Here is a 17,152-nt window from a genome sequence, read left to right on the forward strand (position 1 = left end):
CTACAGATACACAGGTAGTCCTTGACTTACAACCATCTATTTAGCAACCATTCAAAGATACAACTACACTGAAAGTGTGTTACAGCTGGTCCTCGCACTTATGACTGTGGCACCTTTCCCCACAATCACAGGATCAAAATTCAGGTGCATGTATTTACGATGGTTGCAGTGTCCCAGGGTCATTTGATCAACCAGTTGGCTTCTGACAGGTAAAGTCAATGGGGATCAGGGTGGATAAAAATCAATGATTTTTTTTAAAAAAATCAGATTTTTTTTATTTAAATCGGATTTTTTTTATTTAAATCGGATTTTTTTTATTTTTATCGGATTTATTTTAATAAAAAACTTGGGGTACAAATCTATCGTAAGATAGTTTTCTTTTTAAGATACATAAATAATTTAGTTTATTCAGCATGAAATGGAGGTTAGTTATGTAGCACAAGGCTGTATATTCTGCAACACTGGGACTATCGATGAGTCAACAGTGGGTCAAAGGAGTAGCAGAGATGCTCTTTAAAAATTATGATTTAAATCGAGTTGATTTAAATCAAACCTTTTTACTAGTGATTTAAATCATGATTTAAATTGTGATTTAAATCAACTCGATTTAAATCAAATCCACCCTGATGGGGATGCTGGATTGGTTTAACAACGGCTGGATTCGCTTAATAACGACTCGCTTAATGACTGCAGTGATTTGCTTTACACCTGCTTGTAAGCTGCCTAGAGTCGCTGTGAGTGAGTAGGCTATATAAACAAACAAATCTTAGCAAAAATTGTCTTAAATTTGGCACAACTCACAACTTCCTTTCTTAGCCATGGGAATTTTGGATCCAATTGTAATTGTAAATTGAGGACCTGTATTGGAGATCTCTAATTCTATAATAGGGTGTGTAGAGTATGCACGACTGAATTCTGAAACGTGGTAAGGAAGATATAACCATGGAAGATAATCCAAGGTGAAGTGAGTGCAGTTTCCAAATTTCTGGCTATTGTGTCCTGAACTTCAGGTAAAAGCAGGATTGAGGCAGATCGAACAAGTATGCTTACAATCTTTTTGGACTGTTGCCTTCTGGCAGAAGATATAGAACAATTAAATCTTGGACCTCACGTCTTCTGAATAGTTTTTATCCCAGAGCTATAATTGCACTCAACAAGGAACTAAAGGGCCACCATCAGTGAGCTGTTGGACAGCATTACTTGGTCTGTTGTGTGGATGTTTGGGTGGTTTAGGAGTGGGGAATTGTGGTGGGTGGGAGTGTGTTTGGGGATTGTTATGTGTGTTGGACGTGGTCTTTGGGTGTTAAGTGAATTTCGTTGTACGGGTATACTGTGTATACGTACAATGACAATAAAGTTACTGTATTATTATTATAAAATAGGAAGGGAATAGTAAGAGAATCCATCCTGAATATGTACAAAACATCTGGCTCAGGAATTCTGGGAGTTGAAGTTCCACAGACCATAAAGCAGAGGTCTTCAAACTTGGCCGCTTTAAGGCTTGTGGACTTCAACTCCCAGAATTCTCCAGCTATGCTGGCTGGAGAATTCTGGGAGTTGAAGGCCACAAGCCTTAAAGCGGCCAAGTTTGAAGACCTCTGCCTAAAGCAGGGGTGGGCAAATATGGCCCCTTTATGACCTGTGGACTTCAACGCCCAGAATTCCTGAGACAGCTTGGCTGGGAGTTGAAGTCCACAGGTCATAAAGGGGCCACAATTGCCCACCCCTGCCCTAAAGGGATCCTCATAGTTTTCCACCCCTCCCTTAATAGAATTGCTTTCACATACGGAAGGAAGTAGGCAGTGGGAGTTCTGGGAGTTGAAGTCCTCTAGGCTTAAAGCGGGGGCAAGGTTGGAGACCCCTTCCCTAAGGTTCCGCCTGGGGGCCCAAGTACTCTTCCATTATCTTCATAAAACAATTTAGACGGGGGGGGGCGGGCGTCAGAAGGGGAACTCAATCTAATTGGCGGTACCAGCGGTTTAAAAAACGGGCTCAAAATTCAGGATGCGGACGGATTGAAAACCCCAGGCCCCAAACGCAACTAAAGTGCCGAGGAAGGCAAGGTTTTCCCCGCGCGCGCCTCTTCCAGTTTAGTAGCTCTCTGGTCCGGAGGGCGTGGCGCCGAGGCCCCGCCCACGCCCCGCCCCTCCGGAAGTCCGCCCCTCTGGCGGCAGAGGAGGAGCAGGGGGAGACGCTCGGTCGTCTCCCGCGGCCCATGGCCGGGCATAGCGCCCTTCCGCCCGGCTCCGTCCTCGGGGAAAGCACGGAGCCTCCCTGGGCAGGCCTTGCCGGTAAGGACGGCCTTATTGGGCCCCAGCCTCTGAGCATGTGCAGAGTGCCTTCTACAGAGCGAGATGGGGGGGGGAAATGAAGTTCCTTTGGGATGCTGTGCCTCTTTCCTGGCCAGGCTGGGGAGGATGGTTCCTGGGGAAGTAAGGCCTGGAGGAGAAGCGGCGTCTCTCAGAGAGGACTCCATGTCCCATGGTTCCCACCCAGGGGTCGTGGGTTGGGGTGCGGCTGGGATATATTGGTGGTGGCATTCAGCGAGGTGTGTATATATGTACAATTCCCATTTTCTGCAATAGAGCTAAGGAAGAAAGTGTTTCTGAGCATGTGCAAAGTGTTTTTTGCTTGCAGAAGGGGAGGCGTTCCCTGCCTGGACTTCTAAGGACTGACATTGGCAAACCCAGTTGATGGAGAGCCGAATTGCCTGGAAGGGGTTGGGGGGGGGGGAGATAAATTTTTTCTTCCTGTCCTTTTTATTTGTTTCCTTACCTGTCGCAGGTGGGCCGCCTGGCAACCTGGGGGAAGGAGCCAACCCTTTTTCCTTCAAGGCTTTCGTGAGGAGTCAGGAGCAAAAGGCAACCACAGCCTCCTATGCGGGCACCAAGAACGGCAGCCCCGAGGTGAGGGGGCAAGGGGGGGGAGAGGTTGGGTTTTTTTGGGGGGGGGCAGGAAAAAAAGGGGGGCAACTGGGCTTTTTCCTCTCCAGGAAACCCCCCCCCCATCTTGACACTGCCTGCCTCAAAGCGATTCAGCTAGGCAAAAAAAGCAGGGAGAATTTTGCTGTAGATTTAGAGTCAGTTATGAATTTGGAGAAGAGGAGCTGCAAGGGAGATAATGCTGATCGATCAATACAAAACAGATCGGTGCAAAATTGATCCCTAGAGGGAGATATTCAGCAGGCCAGTGGTTGCCGCAGAAGGACAGGAGAGAAATCTTTTTTTAAAAAAAACACACAGCATCACAATATAATAGCCATTTACTCTGCTGATTAATGTGCTTTTGTTGTGCAGCAGTTTAAAATAGAATAGACAATTTTTCTTTTTGCCCAAAAATTGGGAAATATTGGGAAAAAATAAGAATTTGGCTAATAGAAATAACTTCGGAAAAAATAGAACTCAACCAGAGATTTTCCTACTAGGGATGATTAAAGAAAACTATAGGAAAGAAATAAAGTACTTAATATTACACACAGTCACTGCAGCCAGATTGGCGCGCTCGCCCAATATTGGAAAACTGATCAATTGCCAACGGACCAATTAATAATGCAAAAAAATCTATAATTGTGCGGAAATGGACAAGGATAAGGTAGACTCAAAAGGTTATATAGTGTGGAATAAGTGGTATAATTGGATAATTTGTACAATATTATTGTACGATAAAATTATAATAAAATATTATTATCGTACACAATTTTACATTTACTCTCATTTCTATGAGAGTAAATGTAAAATTCTGTACAATATTTATTTATTTATTTATTTATTTATTTATTTATTTATTTATTTATTTATTTATTTATAAATTTGTATACCGCCCTTCTCCCTGAGGACTCAGAGCGGTGAACAGCCAAGTAAAAACATAAACTACAAACATTAAAATACAATTAAAAAGATTTATATAAATTTGGCCCCATGATTAAAAACAATAACAGACAATTAAAACATTTTAAAAAGTGTTAGGCCAGCCCGGCTTGCTGGCAAAAGGAGGTTTTAAGGGCACGGCGGAAGGCACTGTGCCCTTATTATTATATTTAATATTATATTTATTATATATAATTATATAATTATTATATTTAATAATTAAATATGCACCGTTAATAAGATAATGGATGTAAGACCAAAGTCACTTTTTCTTTTTATGTATTGTCGTCTGTATTAATATATAAGTATCTTGTATATACATGGTATAACATTTTACTTTTTATATGTTTAATAAAGTTTTTTTTTTAAATCAAAAAAATAAATTAAAATAGAATAGAATAGAGCTGGAAGGCACCTTGGAGGTCTTCTAATCCAGCTCCCTGCTCAAGCAGTTCTTCGTAAGGAGTTGGGGGAACCCCAAGATATTGGGGTAGCTTGACATAAAACTTATTATTTGAGGAAACTTCCAAAGGGAGACATTTGGCTGGCCCGAAGAGCCCCTTCGATGCCTGTTGGCCTTTTAGAAGAGGAGGCCTTGCCGTGAAATCCCAAGGAATCTGCAATCTCTTGTTTGTCCAAATTATTGGTTGCTCTATATTTTGTGTATGTGGCTTTTAATTACTTTCAACGGTTTTAATTTGAAGGTTTGGTTGTAATTGTTTTGATGTGATTTTTTTTTGTCAGGCTGCTCATATATGTGAGGTGGGGGTGGCTATGTGAATTGAGCAAGTAAAATACATGCTGTAGTAGCTGAATTTTGTTTTAATGGAGTTCTTTAACGGTGTTGCTTCACCTCTGTGGGTGAGGCTGCAAAAATGATGGTGGACAGTGCAGTTTCCTCATCTTGTTCTTACCAATTTTTCTCAGGATTGACAAAAGAGCGTTTGGAAATCTCTCTCAAAAGAGGAGAAGTGTGGTGGATAGAACAAATTACAGAACAACAAATAGACAAGAAGCCAGAAACATTCTTGTTAGGAATTTTTACAAAACCATATTGCAAAGAAATAAAATAAAATCCAATAAAATATTGGATGCTACACATCTTAAAAGGAGCCTGAGTGGCGTAGGAGGCTAATGCCTCCTACTAAGGCAGCATTTAACATGCAGCTGCCTGCAATTACTGCGAGTTCAATTCTCACCAGGCTCAAGGTCAACTCAGCCTTCCATCCTTTCTAAGGTGGGTAAAATGAGGACCCGGTTTGTGGGGGCAATAAACTGACTTTGTATAAAATATACAAAAGTATGAAGGCTATTGCTTAACGCATTGTAAGCCGCCCTGAGTCTCCGGAGAAGGGCAGCATATAAAAATAAATAAAAATAATTATAAAAAAATAAAAATAAATAAAAAGCAGCACGAATAACGTATGCAAAAAACTGGAAACAGGAAAAGAACCCCAACGGAGGAAGAACTAATAGATAAGATCTTAGAATGAACTGAGATGGACAGATTAACAAAAGAAATTAAGGAAAAAGAAGAGACAGAATATTATAGAATATGGAATAAATAATATTTATTTATTTATTAGCCCAATTTATATGCCGCCCTTCCCCGTAGACTCAGGGCAGCTTACAATGCATTATAGGAATAGCCTGCATACTTTTTTTGTATATACCTGCTTATTAGGGCTTTGGCCCCCCCCAAGCGGTGTTCTATACAAAGCTGGCTTATTGCCCCCACAATCCGGGTCCTCAATTTACCTACCTCGAAAGGATGGAAGGCTGAGTCAACCTTGAGCCTGGTGAGATTTGAACTCGCACTAATTGCAGGCAGCTGGCAGCTAAGTGCTAGCACTTAACGGCACTTAGTCCGCTGCACCACCTAAGCACCAGCGAGGTATAATTGCCTTAAGACTAACAATGAAGAACAATAACTATTAGGAGAGAAAAATAGAAGTACAAAATAGAGATGTATCATATGTGCGGAGTGGAATAAAAATGTATATAATATGAAGGTAGAAATGTATAATAGTAAAGAGATAACTAAAATGTATAGTTCTCTATGGGGGAAAAGGGAAAAAAGGGGGGGAAGGAAAAGGAGGGGAAGAAGATGGATAAATAGATTAAGATAAAGGAGAAGAAGAATAAAGTAATAATTGGAAGACCACTATGAAACAATGCTTAAATATGATAAGTTATTTATATGTTGTATGTTGTGTAAATGTCCAATATGTCTTCTAATAAAATTACTTAAAAAAAAAAAAGTGTGAGGGAAACAAAAACATTCTTGTGAACAGAGTGGTGTCTTCAGATACATCAGTGTTTCTCAACCTTGGAAGCTTGAAGATGGGTGGACTTCAACTCCCAGAACCCCCCAGCAGCAGTGCTGGCTGAGGGATTCTGGGAGTTGAAGTCCACCCATCTTCAAGCTACCAAGGTTGAGAAACACTGATGTACAGGCACTCCTCGACTTACAACGGTTCATTTAGTGGCCATTCACAGTTACGACGGTACTGAAAAATGACTTATGACCGTTTTTCACACGACCATTGCAGCATCCCCGTGGTCACGTGACTTACACTTGGATGCTTGACAAGTGGTTCCTACTTATGACGGTTGCACTCTTCTGGGGTTACATCATCTTTTGCGACCATCTGGCAAGCAAAGTCCATGGGGAAACCAAATTCACTTAACAACCATGTTACTAATTTAACACGGTTAAATTAGGGCAGTGATTCACTTAACAAATGTGGCAAGAAAAGTCATAAAACGGGGCAAAACTCATTTAACAAATTTCTGACTTATCAACATAAATTCTGGGCTCAGTTGTGGTCGTAAGTCAAGGAAAGCCTGTACTGGCTCGGCTGACACAAGTGGCCATGAATGGAGAAGGTCTTCAGCCTCTTGGCTTTCCTCATTCTTTGAAGACTTGAGGCAATTCTTTATTGTCAATAAATGAGCTGTTAATGGAGGGGATTTTTGGAAAGCTACAACTTCTAGGCTGAGATCAGCAACCTTAAACACTCAAAAGAGCCACAAAGGTCCTAATTGGAAGCCCCCCGTTAAATTCTGGAGCCGACCGGAAGTCCGGTTCCCCCACCAAAGAGTCTCCTCCTAGCGCGGCATCCTTTTTCCTCCACCTATCCTAACCGAAAGCCCTAACAATTGTGGAGCCGACCGGCGACAGGGAGCCGCAGCAGAGGGATGAAAGAGCCACATGCGGCTCCAGAGCTGCGGGTTGCCGACTCCTGTGCTAGGCAGTTTGGTGCAAAAGGCCCTTTGGCCTCAGTGTAGGAAAAGCGTTGAGATGGTCAAAATCCCAAACGTTTTGCTTCGCTTGCAGGGGCCATCGAGGTCCTGCCTCCTGCTGGATGAGAGCTCCTTCTTGGCCGAGTCGCTGGGGTTGAACAAGGACTTGCGAAAGCCGTTTTTTGCAGACCCAACTGCCTCGGACTCCTTGCTGCAAGATGACGAGGACGACTGGAGCGGCTCCTATCAGCCCTCGGCCGTCGAAGAAGCCCATTCGGCCAGCGCCCCCAGCGCCTCGCTCAGCAGCAGCCCAATAGACTCTTTCTATTGCAACGTCTCGGACCTCCAGACCTTTTCTCCAGAGCAGCTGGGAAGAAATGACCACGTCTCCTGTGGCTGCCTTGGGAAAGGAGACCAAAGCTCTCCGAGTGATCAGATGTCCCCAGAAGATGACTTCTGCCGACTGTTGCAGCTGCATTACCGAGAGGTGAGTGTTGATGCCTCTCTTGGGAAGCTGTTCTCCCTCCTGGCTTCCTCAGGACAATAAGGCTAAATCCTTAGCAAATATATATCCCACCTTTCTTTTTCTGAGGTAACATGTATAGTATAATCCCTTTCAACTTTTATCCCCACAGGAACAATTTTATGAAGTAGGTTGAGCTAACAATGTGATTACCGTGTTTCCCCGAAAATAAGACCCTGTCTTATATTTTTTTTGAACCCCAAAATAAGCGCTTGGCCTTATTTTCGGGAACGTTTTATTACTTCGGGGCGCGTGGAGCAAGACGGGGCTCCTCTTGCCGCCTTACCTGATTTCCAGCTCTGTCACCAGAGGAAATGGTGGGGACCGGATGCACATGCGTTTAAATATTTTCGGGGAGGGCTTATTTTGGGGAGGGGGCTTATTTTAGCGCATGCGCTCAAAAGCCCGATTGGGCTTATTATCAGGGGATGTCTTATTTTAGTGGAAACAGGGTAATATAAAGATACCGTCAGCCCTATAGGGCAGGCCAGACTAAGAAGTCAATGCTGTGTAAGGCCTAAAATTACTTTTGTTAGAATGGGTGTAATAATAGAATTTTGCAGGCTTCCTCACTTCATCATCCTGTGTACTAAGGAGATGCTTGTCTGAGGCGTTTTCTCAAGTTACTGCTCTGTCCTGGACTTGGGTTTCTTTTATCTGATCACTGATAGCAGCTCTTTCCCCCCTGTTCTTTATTCCCTCTGAGATACCCAGTGAGTTAAAGCTGAAATTGAACCAAAGTCTGCCCAACCCAGAACTTGCACCATAACACAACTCTGAATAGTAATTTTATTTAATTTATTGGCTGCTGTTGTATCCCACTAGCGGCCAGCAGTGCTGGCAGCAGAGTCGGGCAGTGAGGAGGTCTGGGGAAGGCTTAGACGAGGGTTCTGAGTCGGAGGCAGAGAGGGGGCCAAGGCCATCTGGTAGTTCTTTGCTGCCTCCGGAGTCTGACATCAGTAAGGCAGAAAAACTGTGAGCCTGTTCCCAGTGTGCGCATGCACAGAGCTGCCAGAAGACAGGAACAATTAAGAAAACAGGGTCGACTTGGGAGTAAGGCTTGGAGATGATTGGCCCCTCCCATAAGACATAAAAGAGAAGCTAATGGGACGTGAGCTTTTGCAGGAAGCAATTAGTTCATCTGGTTGGTAAAAGCTCTGGAAAAGATCTGTTTGACTCTGTGCTAAGTTTGGCCTCGCCCTGCGTGTGGCAATTAGTTCTCTGGCAGCATTCCAAGGGAGATAAGGTGGGTGTTTATCAACACTCCTCTGAAAGACTGTTTGAGAGGCCTTTCGGACTGGGAATGACAATAATTCACAGCCGTGTGAATGAAAGAGGTTTGCTGGGACTAAGTTTGTGCTGTTTACTTTCTAAGGACAGCTGCCTATCTCGCCATGGGGCTACTCTAGGTGGCTTACAACAAAAAGGAAGAAGTGAAAAGAGTGTAAACAAAGCAATAGAAATAACAGAACAATTAAACAATTAAAAAAGAATAATAAAATATCAATAGCAAAAAGAAAATTATTGTCATTGCTTTCTAGGCTTTGCTGCATAAGGGCTGTCTAAATAGTCTTTTTCTGAGGGATCCTTGGTCCTCTCTGAGCTTAATTGTATCCTTGTAGACTCCCCTCCTTACAAGCACTGATGACATTACCTACCTGGAGTAATGTAACGTCTGCAAAAAAACAACAACCCAGTTTAGAGAGCACCAAGGACCCCTCAGGTCAATTCTGAGCGATAGAGATTTTCCTGTATTTGTACTTTTTTTTTTTTTTGCTATTACATTATGTCTAAGTGTCCACTGGGTTCCCTGGCTGACCAGTACCAATTTTCTGGATCGGAGACCCACCAGTTTTGTCTGGGGGGGGGGGGGAGTAAAAACAACATGCCAGTATTTCGTTCAAAGCTATGCTGCAAAAATGCCCACAATTTGTTTTTCAGCTCCCAAATGCTCACAGGTCCCCGCTCTATTCCCAAGGTTAATCTCATCCTGTTTCGTATCAAGTTTCCATTTTTGAGGCATTGGAAATCTCTCCTTCCTATCAGAAAGCTTGGGATTCTATCTTTGCAAAGCTCCAGTGCAATTCCTTTTACGTGGCTGAATGGGCAGGCGGGTCTGGGAAATCTTGGGTTGTTTTTTTGTTTGTTTTACTTTCTGGTTGTGGGGCGGAATATAGGAATGCAGCAAAAACTCCACAGATTTTGAAACATTGAAAGGTTTGCTAGGGGCTGTGTGAGAAACACAAACTGGGCCATTTGCAAGGACAGAAATCTTGTGGATCCCAGCCAAAGACACAAATTCTGTATTCAAGACATTTTCAAGACTTTTTGGCTACTTGTCATTTCCCGGTTGTGACCTTGGATTGATTTTCCATCTTGTTGCCTATCCACTTTTGGAACAGTTCCTTCCCAGAATTCCCAAATCCTTCAACGTCTGAATCTTTTCTCTTTTACGTAGCTGAAAGAAGAAAATTCCAAGTTAAGAAGTACACTAAGCCAAATTCAAGCTGTTTCCGAATCACAGGCGGAAAGGTGGGTGCGAAATTAAGATCAGTAGAAAAAACAAACCCTTTAATTGATTATTTCTCTGATTTGAACCCCCTGAATCAAGAGAGAGAGAGAGAGAACATTTAATCCTGAGAAATAAAGCATGGGGACTGATAGCACTCTAAAAATATGAAGGCTTGTCAGACCTGAAGGTGACCTGATGATTCAAGAGGGTAGGTTACAAAACAGTGCTGTGTAGTTACATGAAGGCAGATCTGGTGAACGTTAGAAAAATACTTCTTTGTGGCCGAACCATTTCTGCAGTGCAAGCAGGGGAGGTATTGGGGTCTCCCTCATGGGATGCCCTGCTGCAGAGATGAGCCATCAAGTCAAATCATCTTTATAAGACTAGCAGCCAAGCCCAATGAATTGTGAATGCCTTCTTTTGGATTCCTTGTTGAATGGGAGGGGTGGGGGGTTTAGGACTGAATAGCCCCTTCCAGTTCTGTAGTGCTAAAATGCTTATTGTAAGGACCAGCTTCTTCCCCATCTTCCAAGAAAGTACGAACTCTTGAGAACTTTGTATTTCAAAAGGGATTTATATTTTTTATTGAAAGGGATGAAAGCAAGTCAAAACTCAAAGCAGGCTCTGGGGTCCCTCAGGGCATACAGTTCAGGATAAAGGAAATTAGGAACCCCCCTCCCCACCGTCCGATGTGGATTCCGACCAGTCCGTCGGTGTGAAGATGGAATTGTACCAGCCTCTCTGAGAAACAGATAAGAAGAGCTTCTCAGGGTCATCTTGCAATCCACTCGTTCCCCCCTTCCCCTCTCATTTCCCAAGGTGTGAGAATTCTCCAGGCATTCCTGGCGCCAGGCAACGGTTATAAATCAGGTTAAGGTTTATACAAAGAGGACCAGGCAGGAAATAGGATACTTAGGATACACAGGAAAGAGAACTAAAGATGACAACTCCAAATCCCACCTCCTCCTTCCACGAAGAATGGCAGATACACGGATCTGACATTTATATAAGTTATCCTCATCTCGTTCGGGGGAAATAAACTTCCAAGTTCCAACAAGATAGCAAAGGGCTTACTTACCATATGGGGGTTAGCAAGCCTGCTTTAATATTTTTTTATCCAAACATTTTTTATGAAGTTATAAAGTGTTATAAAATACAAAGTACAGAAAGTAAATAAAAAAGCAATGAGGGGGAGGGGAAAGGGGAAAGAGAAGTGAGGGAAAATTAAAGAAAAAGCATTGACGTCCGACTCTCTCTGTCACAATAAAATAAGGCATTCGCTTCCAATCAGTTTTTTGTTTTTCCATAATAATATGAACAAGCCATTTCTATAAAGATCTATCCATCTTATCTATAAAAGCCAGAGTTACGAAGTTCAGAAGCGGTCTCCATGTGGAAACAAAAGTACTTATGTTCTTTCCTTTAATCAGGGTAGTCAGTTTTGCCATTTCCACCAACTCCATCAGTTTCTGCAGCCATTCTTCCGTGATAGGTATCGCAAAGTGTCTTTTCCATTTTTGTGCATACTTGCTGCTGTCAACATATATAGTAACTAAGTTCCAATTTTTTTTCTCCGGTTCTTTTTCCATTAGTCCCAAAAGGAAAAATCCTGGTTTCATTTCTATCTCCATGTGCAGGATTTTCTGTATTATCAAGTGTGAACCATATTCCTTTTTGCTTTATCACATATCCACCATAAATAATAAAAAGTCCCTTCTTTATTTTTACACTTCCAACATTCATTTGACATCCCTTTATACATCTTAGAAAGCTTATCTGGTGTTAAAACAGCAAGCCTGCTTTAAAAGGCATCCTGGCTTATCTCGTGTTCCCGGGAGGCAGCAGAGGGCAGAACTCACGAGACTAAGCTGAGGGCTGGAGCTCAAGGTGTGGACTCATTCCTTCTCTCAACCAGAATAAGGCATCTGGAAAGGACTTTGGAGAAGAGCAAACGGAAAGAGGAGAAGGAGGCTCGTGAGTTGGAGGCCATGGTGCAGCAGGTGGAAGAGAATCTCCAGTTAATGACGGTGGGTCTGGGGCGCTGTGGGAACCAGCCCTCTCCTGTGAATCTGGGTAAGGTGGTAGCTGAGCTCGTCTCGTTCTGGGGGTCTGAGAGCTATGGGTGTGTTCTGTCCCCGTCCCCACACACACACAAACAGCCAGCCGGGGGTTAAAGAAGTACTCGGCATACACAAGGTTCGTTATCAGGAACTTGGCAGCAATACAATAACCGTCTGCCAAGTGCTTTACTACAAGAAGAGGGAGCGTTCCTCCACCAGATAACACCAACGAATACACACAGTTTTCAAAACAGTCCAGCTCAAACATGAAACCTTCAGCAGATTTGGTGTTGTACAAAGTGACTAGCCAGAAGTTAGCTTTGTCCGTCACAGAGTCTAAATGGCCACCACACTCTCTTATATAGCCTGTGGGGTGTAGTCCAGTGACTCAGCTTAATCCCTGGCACGCCTCCTCATCTGCTGCAAACGTTTATCTCGCCTTCGTTGGCGTGGATCCAGGAACAACTTATCACCCTCATCGCTGTCATCGGAGACACCTGGCTCCTGGTCAATCTCCTCTCCCTCGGCAGACACCTGAGGCATTGCCAGAGAGGAGGGGCCTGGAGAGGGAGGCCTGGCCGACTCCTTCATGTTCGGAGCCTTCTTCCTCCGATAAGATGGGCTCGGGGATCGGAGCCACAACAGGGTGCTTCTCTCATCCTCCCGCCAGAATTAATAGGCTATGAGAGCCATCCACTCTTTGCGTGCCCCTATATTCCTTCTCTCCTGGTGTTAAGAACTGTGGATCGTGTTTGCCCGCAGCTCCTCAAATAAACCTTTCTCTGCTTTGTGTTCCAGAAACGGGCCGTGAAAGCAGAAAACAGTGCCATTAAGCTGAAGCAGGAAAACATGCACCTTCAGGTACATAATGCCAACGGGGCAGATAGAAAAATTCTGAAAGAGCTTGGGGAGTTAAAATCCAGATGGTCCTTGACTTACAACTGAATTTGGAACCGGAAATCTGGTCGTAAGTCAAGCCTTCTATGTGTCTGTTTTTCTAACTTTTTTTTTTGGGTGGCACTTCTTAAGTGAACTCTGCTTTCCGGTGAACACTGTGGTTATTCAGTGAATCTCTTCATTCAAATGGCATTTTGTGCTGGAAAACTGGCAAAAAAACCATCACGAATTGCATTCACACTGTAACTGGGACACTGCAACTGGTTGTAAAGTCGATGCAAGGCACCTGATTTACAATCACAGGGTGGCATTTACAATGGCCAGGGGGTTTCTTTCTTCTGTGACCATCATAAATTTGAACAGTCATTAAGAAGCTGGTTGCAAGTTGAGAACCACCTGTATCGGAGCTGTCAAACGTAGATTTCGTAAATTGTGCAGAGTCCCACCAGTGAGTAGTCTCCGAAGTAGATTATCCTTGCTTGCATAGACCTTCTGAGGGTCAAATGCACAGTTGTATAGACAGACGGCCTCTGACTGCTCCCTTCTGCCCTGTTTCTTCCCAAGCCAGCTAGGGAGCTAAAACTAGCAGCTTGCACCAGTTTCTGGAATTGTGATACTAGCTGGCTGTGGCTCTGAGTTCTAAGACGATTTTGACTCGATGCTGATGGGAAAACCTGCTTGCTACAGGCCTTGTAAGGACAAATAGTTCCTATTTGAAAAGTCAGTGAGGTAGAAAGGGTACGCTCTGCAAAGCAACTTGTTTCCTGTAAAAGCTTTTTCTTAAGGGGCTTTCTAAAATAAATAATATAGTGAAGTGAGCTGATCCTATGCAAACCTACTTGGAAGTAAACCTTAGAGGTTTTCCTTGGGCCTTGAAGGTTCTGCCAGAAACACCCTTAGCTCATGTCACGCTTTGAAAACCACAGGGACTGTAAAAGCAATGTTTGGGAAGTAATAAATGCTTCTCTGCTTACACGAAGGTTCAGATGGAAAGCTACAAATCGGAGAACAAAACCTTGAAGTCTGCCCATCAGGAAAACCTGACTGCAGTCAAGCAAAATGCAGATGTTGCCTTGCAGAATCTCCTCGCTGTGATAACGAGATCTAAATCATCCATCAAGTAAGTCTTGAGTAGGGTGAAGCAGATAAAAACACTGAATTCATACAAAGTTTTGTTTAGCAAGCCATAGTTGGCTTAAAGCAAAGCAATCCTGGTTAGAACTCAGTGGCGCATATGGCACTAGCCAATTTGAGGGTTTGTAGTATATTTATTTATTTGTTTGTTTGTTTGTTTGTTTGTTTGTTTGTTTGTTATATTTCTATACCGCCTTTCTCTCGTAGGACTCAAGGCGGTGTACAGTCAAGAAAAATATAGATACACAAACATCATAAAATTGCTCATTAAAATTATTACAATGTTTGGCCCAATTAAATAAAAACCCAGAATTAGATAACATTTTAAAAATCATTCACATGTTTAGCCCCGCCTGTTGGAACATCAGGGTCTTGAGGGCACGGCAGAAAGCACGAAAGTTGGGGATATTCCGTATCTCTGGGGGCACTTCATTCCAAAGGGTTGGAGCCCTCACAGAGAAGGCCCTCCCCCTGGGAGTCGCCAGTCGGCATAATTTGACTGACGGTACCGGGTAGTCTCTCCCAGTGAGAACGAACTGGTCGGTGGGAGGCTATTGGTGGCAAAAGACGGTCTCGTAGGTACCCAGGTCCTAAGCCATGGAGCGCTTTAAAGGTGATAACTAACACCTTGAATCGCACCCGGAAGACCATCGGGAGCCAGTGCAGCTCGCGTAGGAGAGGTGTTACATGGGCGCAACGAGCTGCGCCCATAATCACCCGCGCGGCTACATTCTGGACCAGTTGGAGCCTCCGGGTGCTTTTCAAGGGGACCCCATGTAGAGAGCATTACAGTAGTCCATACGGGAGGTGACTAGGGCATGAGTGACCGTGTGCAAGGCGTCCCGATCCAGAAAGGTTATATCCCACTTTAGCCATAAAAGCTAGTTGGGTGAGCTTGGGCCGCTCCCTTTCTCGGCCTAAGTCACCTCACAGGGTTTGTTGTTGTAAGAAGGAGTAATTAAATATGTTCCCCACCTTGAATTGTTTATGAAAATAATAAAAGGTTAATAAAAAATAATAATAAAAATAATAAAAGTTTATTTATTTATATAAATAAATAATAAACCTTTCTGTTCCAATGGATGCCTTTTTAAAAATGACCCTGGAGTTTAAACAAACTGCTAAATAGCAAAATAGTGTGAGCAGCCTTTCCCAGGTGTTGGTATGTTAATTCCTACTTTTTTTTTTTTTTTAGTGTCTTCAAAACACTTCTAACGTGCTAAATATAGCAAGGATAAGTTCTGCCCTTTGGCTTCAGTGTGGTAGCTACCCAGCGCTGGGTAGTAATTCTGAATTACATCGATTATAACATAAAAGTTCATTCTTTATAGCTAGGGAAGAATAATGTGGGCTTTACAAACCATTGTTTTCCAGCTTAATTGATTTTGGCTTCAGCTGCCCCAGCTGCTAAAGTATCATTCAGGTGCATTTATTTATATAGGGGTGTACAGATTGGTAACCTTTATCCTGAACCAGACATTTGAATTCCCAAATTTTTAATCTTGGTAGTATCCAAAATGTCTGGAAAACAAAGTCAGAGCAGAAAACCTTGCAGTGCATGGGTGTCAAACTCGATTGTGTCACGTGACATATCGTGACGGTTTTTGCCTTTGCGGAGCTGAGGTGGGCGTGGCCTGTGTGCGACACATCTGGCCCGCAGGCTGCCAGTTCGACGCCCTTGTTGTAGTGGCTCATATTTGGAGGGATGCTTGCTCCATGGAGGTTGGGCCTGTGATGCCAAGAGGGTAGAGTTGTGACCTCAAAGAGGATAGAGATGGGGTTTTTTGTTTCCTTAGGATTTTTTGGGGAGGTGGGAAACATGGAGTTTTACATTAAATTAGCCTATTTAAAATTGGGTCTGCCAGAGTCCCTGCAGGCAGCAACATAATTGTCACCATTGTGCTTATTTCCATCTTGTGTTCTTTCTAGGCAGCTGGTTTCTGGTGCAGAAGAGCTGCAGCTTGTGGCTGACCTTCTGAGGTCGCTAGACAAAATGTCTGAGATACCATCACAAGGAACCCCCTGAGAATCTTATTACCTCTCATTCTTGGAGAAAACAAAGATTGGAAGCTGGATTTTTTGCGCTGTTTAACTTCTGAGACTGTTAAGGTGGTTGCAGCTCTGAGTTACTACATCTGGATTGATCAATGGAACGCATTTCATAATGTGCAGAGATAACTAAATATTTTCGCACTTCACTGTTTGGCTGCTCATTTAGAGATTGCTTTAAAAGTCTAGTCAGGAATATATTTATTTAACAATGGGTGCCAGTCAGAGATGTCCTCGAGAAGACAGGTATTATTACTAAAACTGTCTTCTTGATAGAAATCACATTTATTTTTTGGAAAGCCAGCTGTTGTACAGGTGCAATAAAACCTTTTATTGCTTTTGCATAGCAAGGTATCCAAGATTTAACTTTCTGAATATACAGTTCTGGGAGCTTTTTAATTTCTCCGGGTTTTGTAATAGTATTATTTTTTAAATTAAAATGAAACTGCAAGTATGGAGTTTGGTTTGGGCTTTTATTTTATATTTTGTTTTTTGTTTTTTTCAATCATGGTGAAAACCAGGCCCGTAAGCAAATGCCTCCTCTTTAAGGATTGGTTCTGGAAGACTTATATACTGCCCAGAATCCCATTTTTGTAAGATTGGGCAGCCTCATAAATATGATACATATGTATCGAATCCGAGTAAAGGTATGGCTAGCTGATGAGAGCTAAATAGCTTGAAATAGATCTATACTAGTCTCCCTTTATTTCTTTATCAGTAAATATAAATTTGATACAATGTATAGATATATAGATATAAAATGCACCTCTTTTCCAGTTCATAGTAGTGTTTAGTAGTGCTAATGAAGCTGTTTTACGATGATTGGAGCATTTTGAAAGTAGTGTATATATGGATGAACCAGTCA

At 42.9% G+C, this 17,152-nt stretch overlaps 1 protein-coding gene across 2 annotated transcripts; it reads left to right on the forward strand.

Moving 5' to 3' along the window:
* Positions 1-1,723: 1,723 nt before the first annotated feature.
* ENTR1 (endosome associated trafficking regulator 1) lies at positions 1,724-16,741 on the forward strand. Of its 2 annotated transcripts, none has more exons than XM_034427140.2 (8): positions 1,724-2,291; positions 2,785-2,906; positions 7,207-7,599; positions 10,094-10,167; positions 12,063-12,174; positions 13,006-13,068; positions 14,085-14,224; positions 16,168-16,741. In XM_034427140.2, the coding sequence occupies exons 1-8, from the start codon at positions 2,216-2,218 to the stop codon at positions 16,262-16,264; spliced, it is 1,077 nt and encodes a 358-aa protein (XP_034283031.2). In that variant the 5' UTR covers positions 1,724-2,215; the 3' UTR covers positions 16,265-16,741. The 2 variants fall into 2 exon arrangements, with proteins under 2 accessions (XP_034283031.2, XP_060548750.2); XM_060692767.2 differs by having other exon boundaries at positions 2,131-2,548.
* The last annotated feature ends 411 nt before the right edge of the window (positions 16,742-17,152 follow it).

The sequence above is a fragment of the Pantherophis guttatus genome, chromosome 16, assembly GCF_059756535.1.
Source record: "Pantherophis guttatus breed Tessera chromosome 16, ASM5975653v1, whole genome shotgun sequence".
Classification (NCBI taxonomy): Eukaryota; Metazoa; Chordata; class Lepidosauria; order Squamata; family Colubridae; genus Pantherophis; species Pantherophis guttatus.

Coding starts and splice junctions, on each gene's coding strand:
- ENTR1 (XM_034427140.2), top strand. CDS start 2,216: ATGGCCGGGCATAGCGCCCTTCCGCCCGGCTCCGTCCTCGGGGAAAGC. Junction 2,907..7,206: donor CCAAGAACGGCAGCCCCGAG/GTGAGGGGGCAA, acceptor CTTCGCTTGCAG/GGGCCATCGAGGTCCTGCCT. Junction 14,225..16,167: donor AGATCTAAATCATCCATCAA/GTAAGTCTTGAG, acceptor TGTTCTTTCTAG/GCAGCTGGTTTCTGGTGCAG.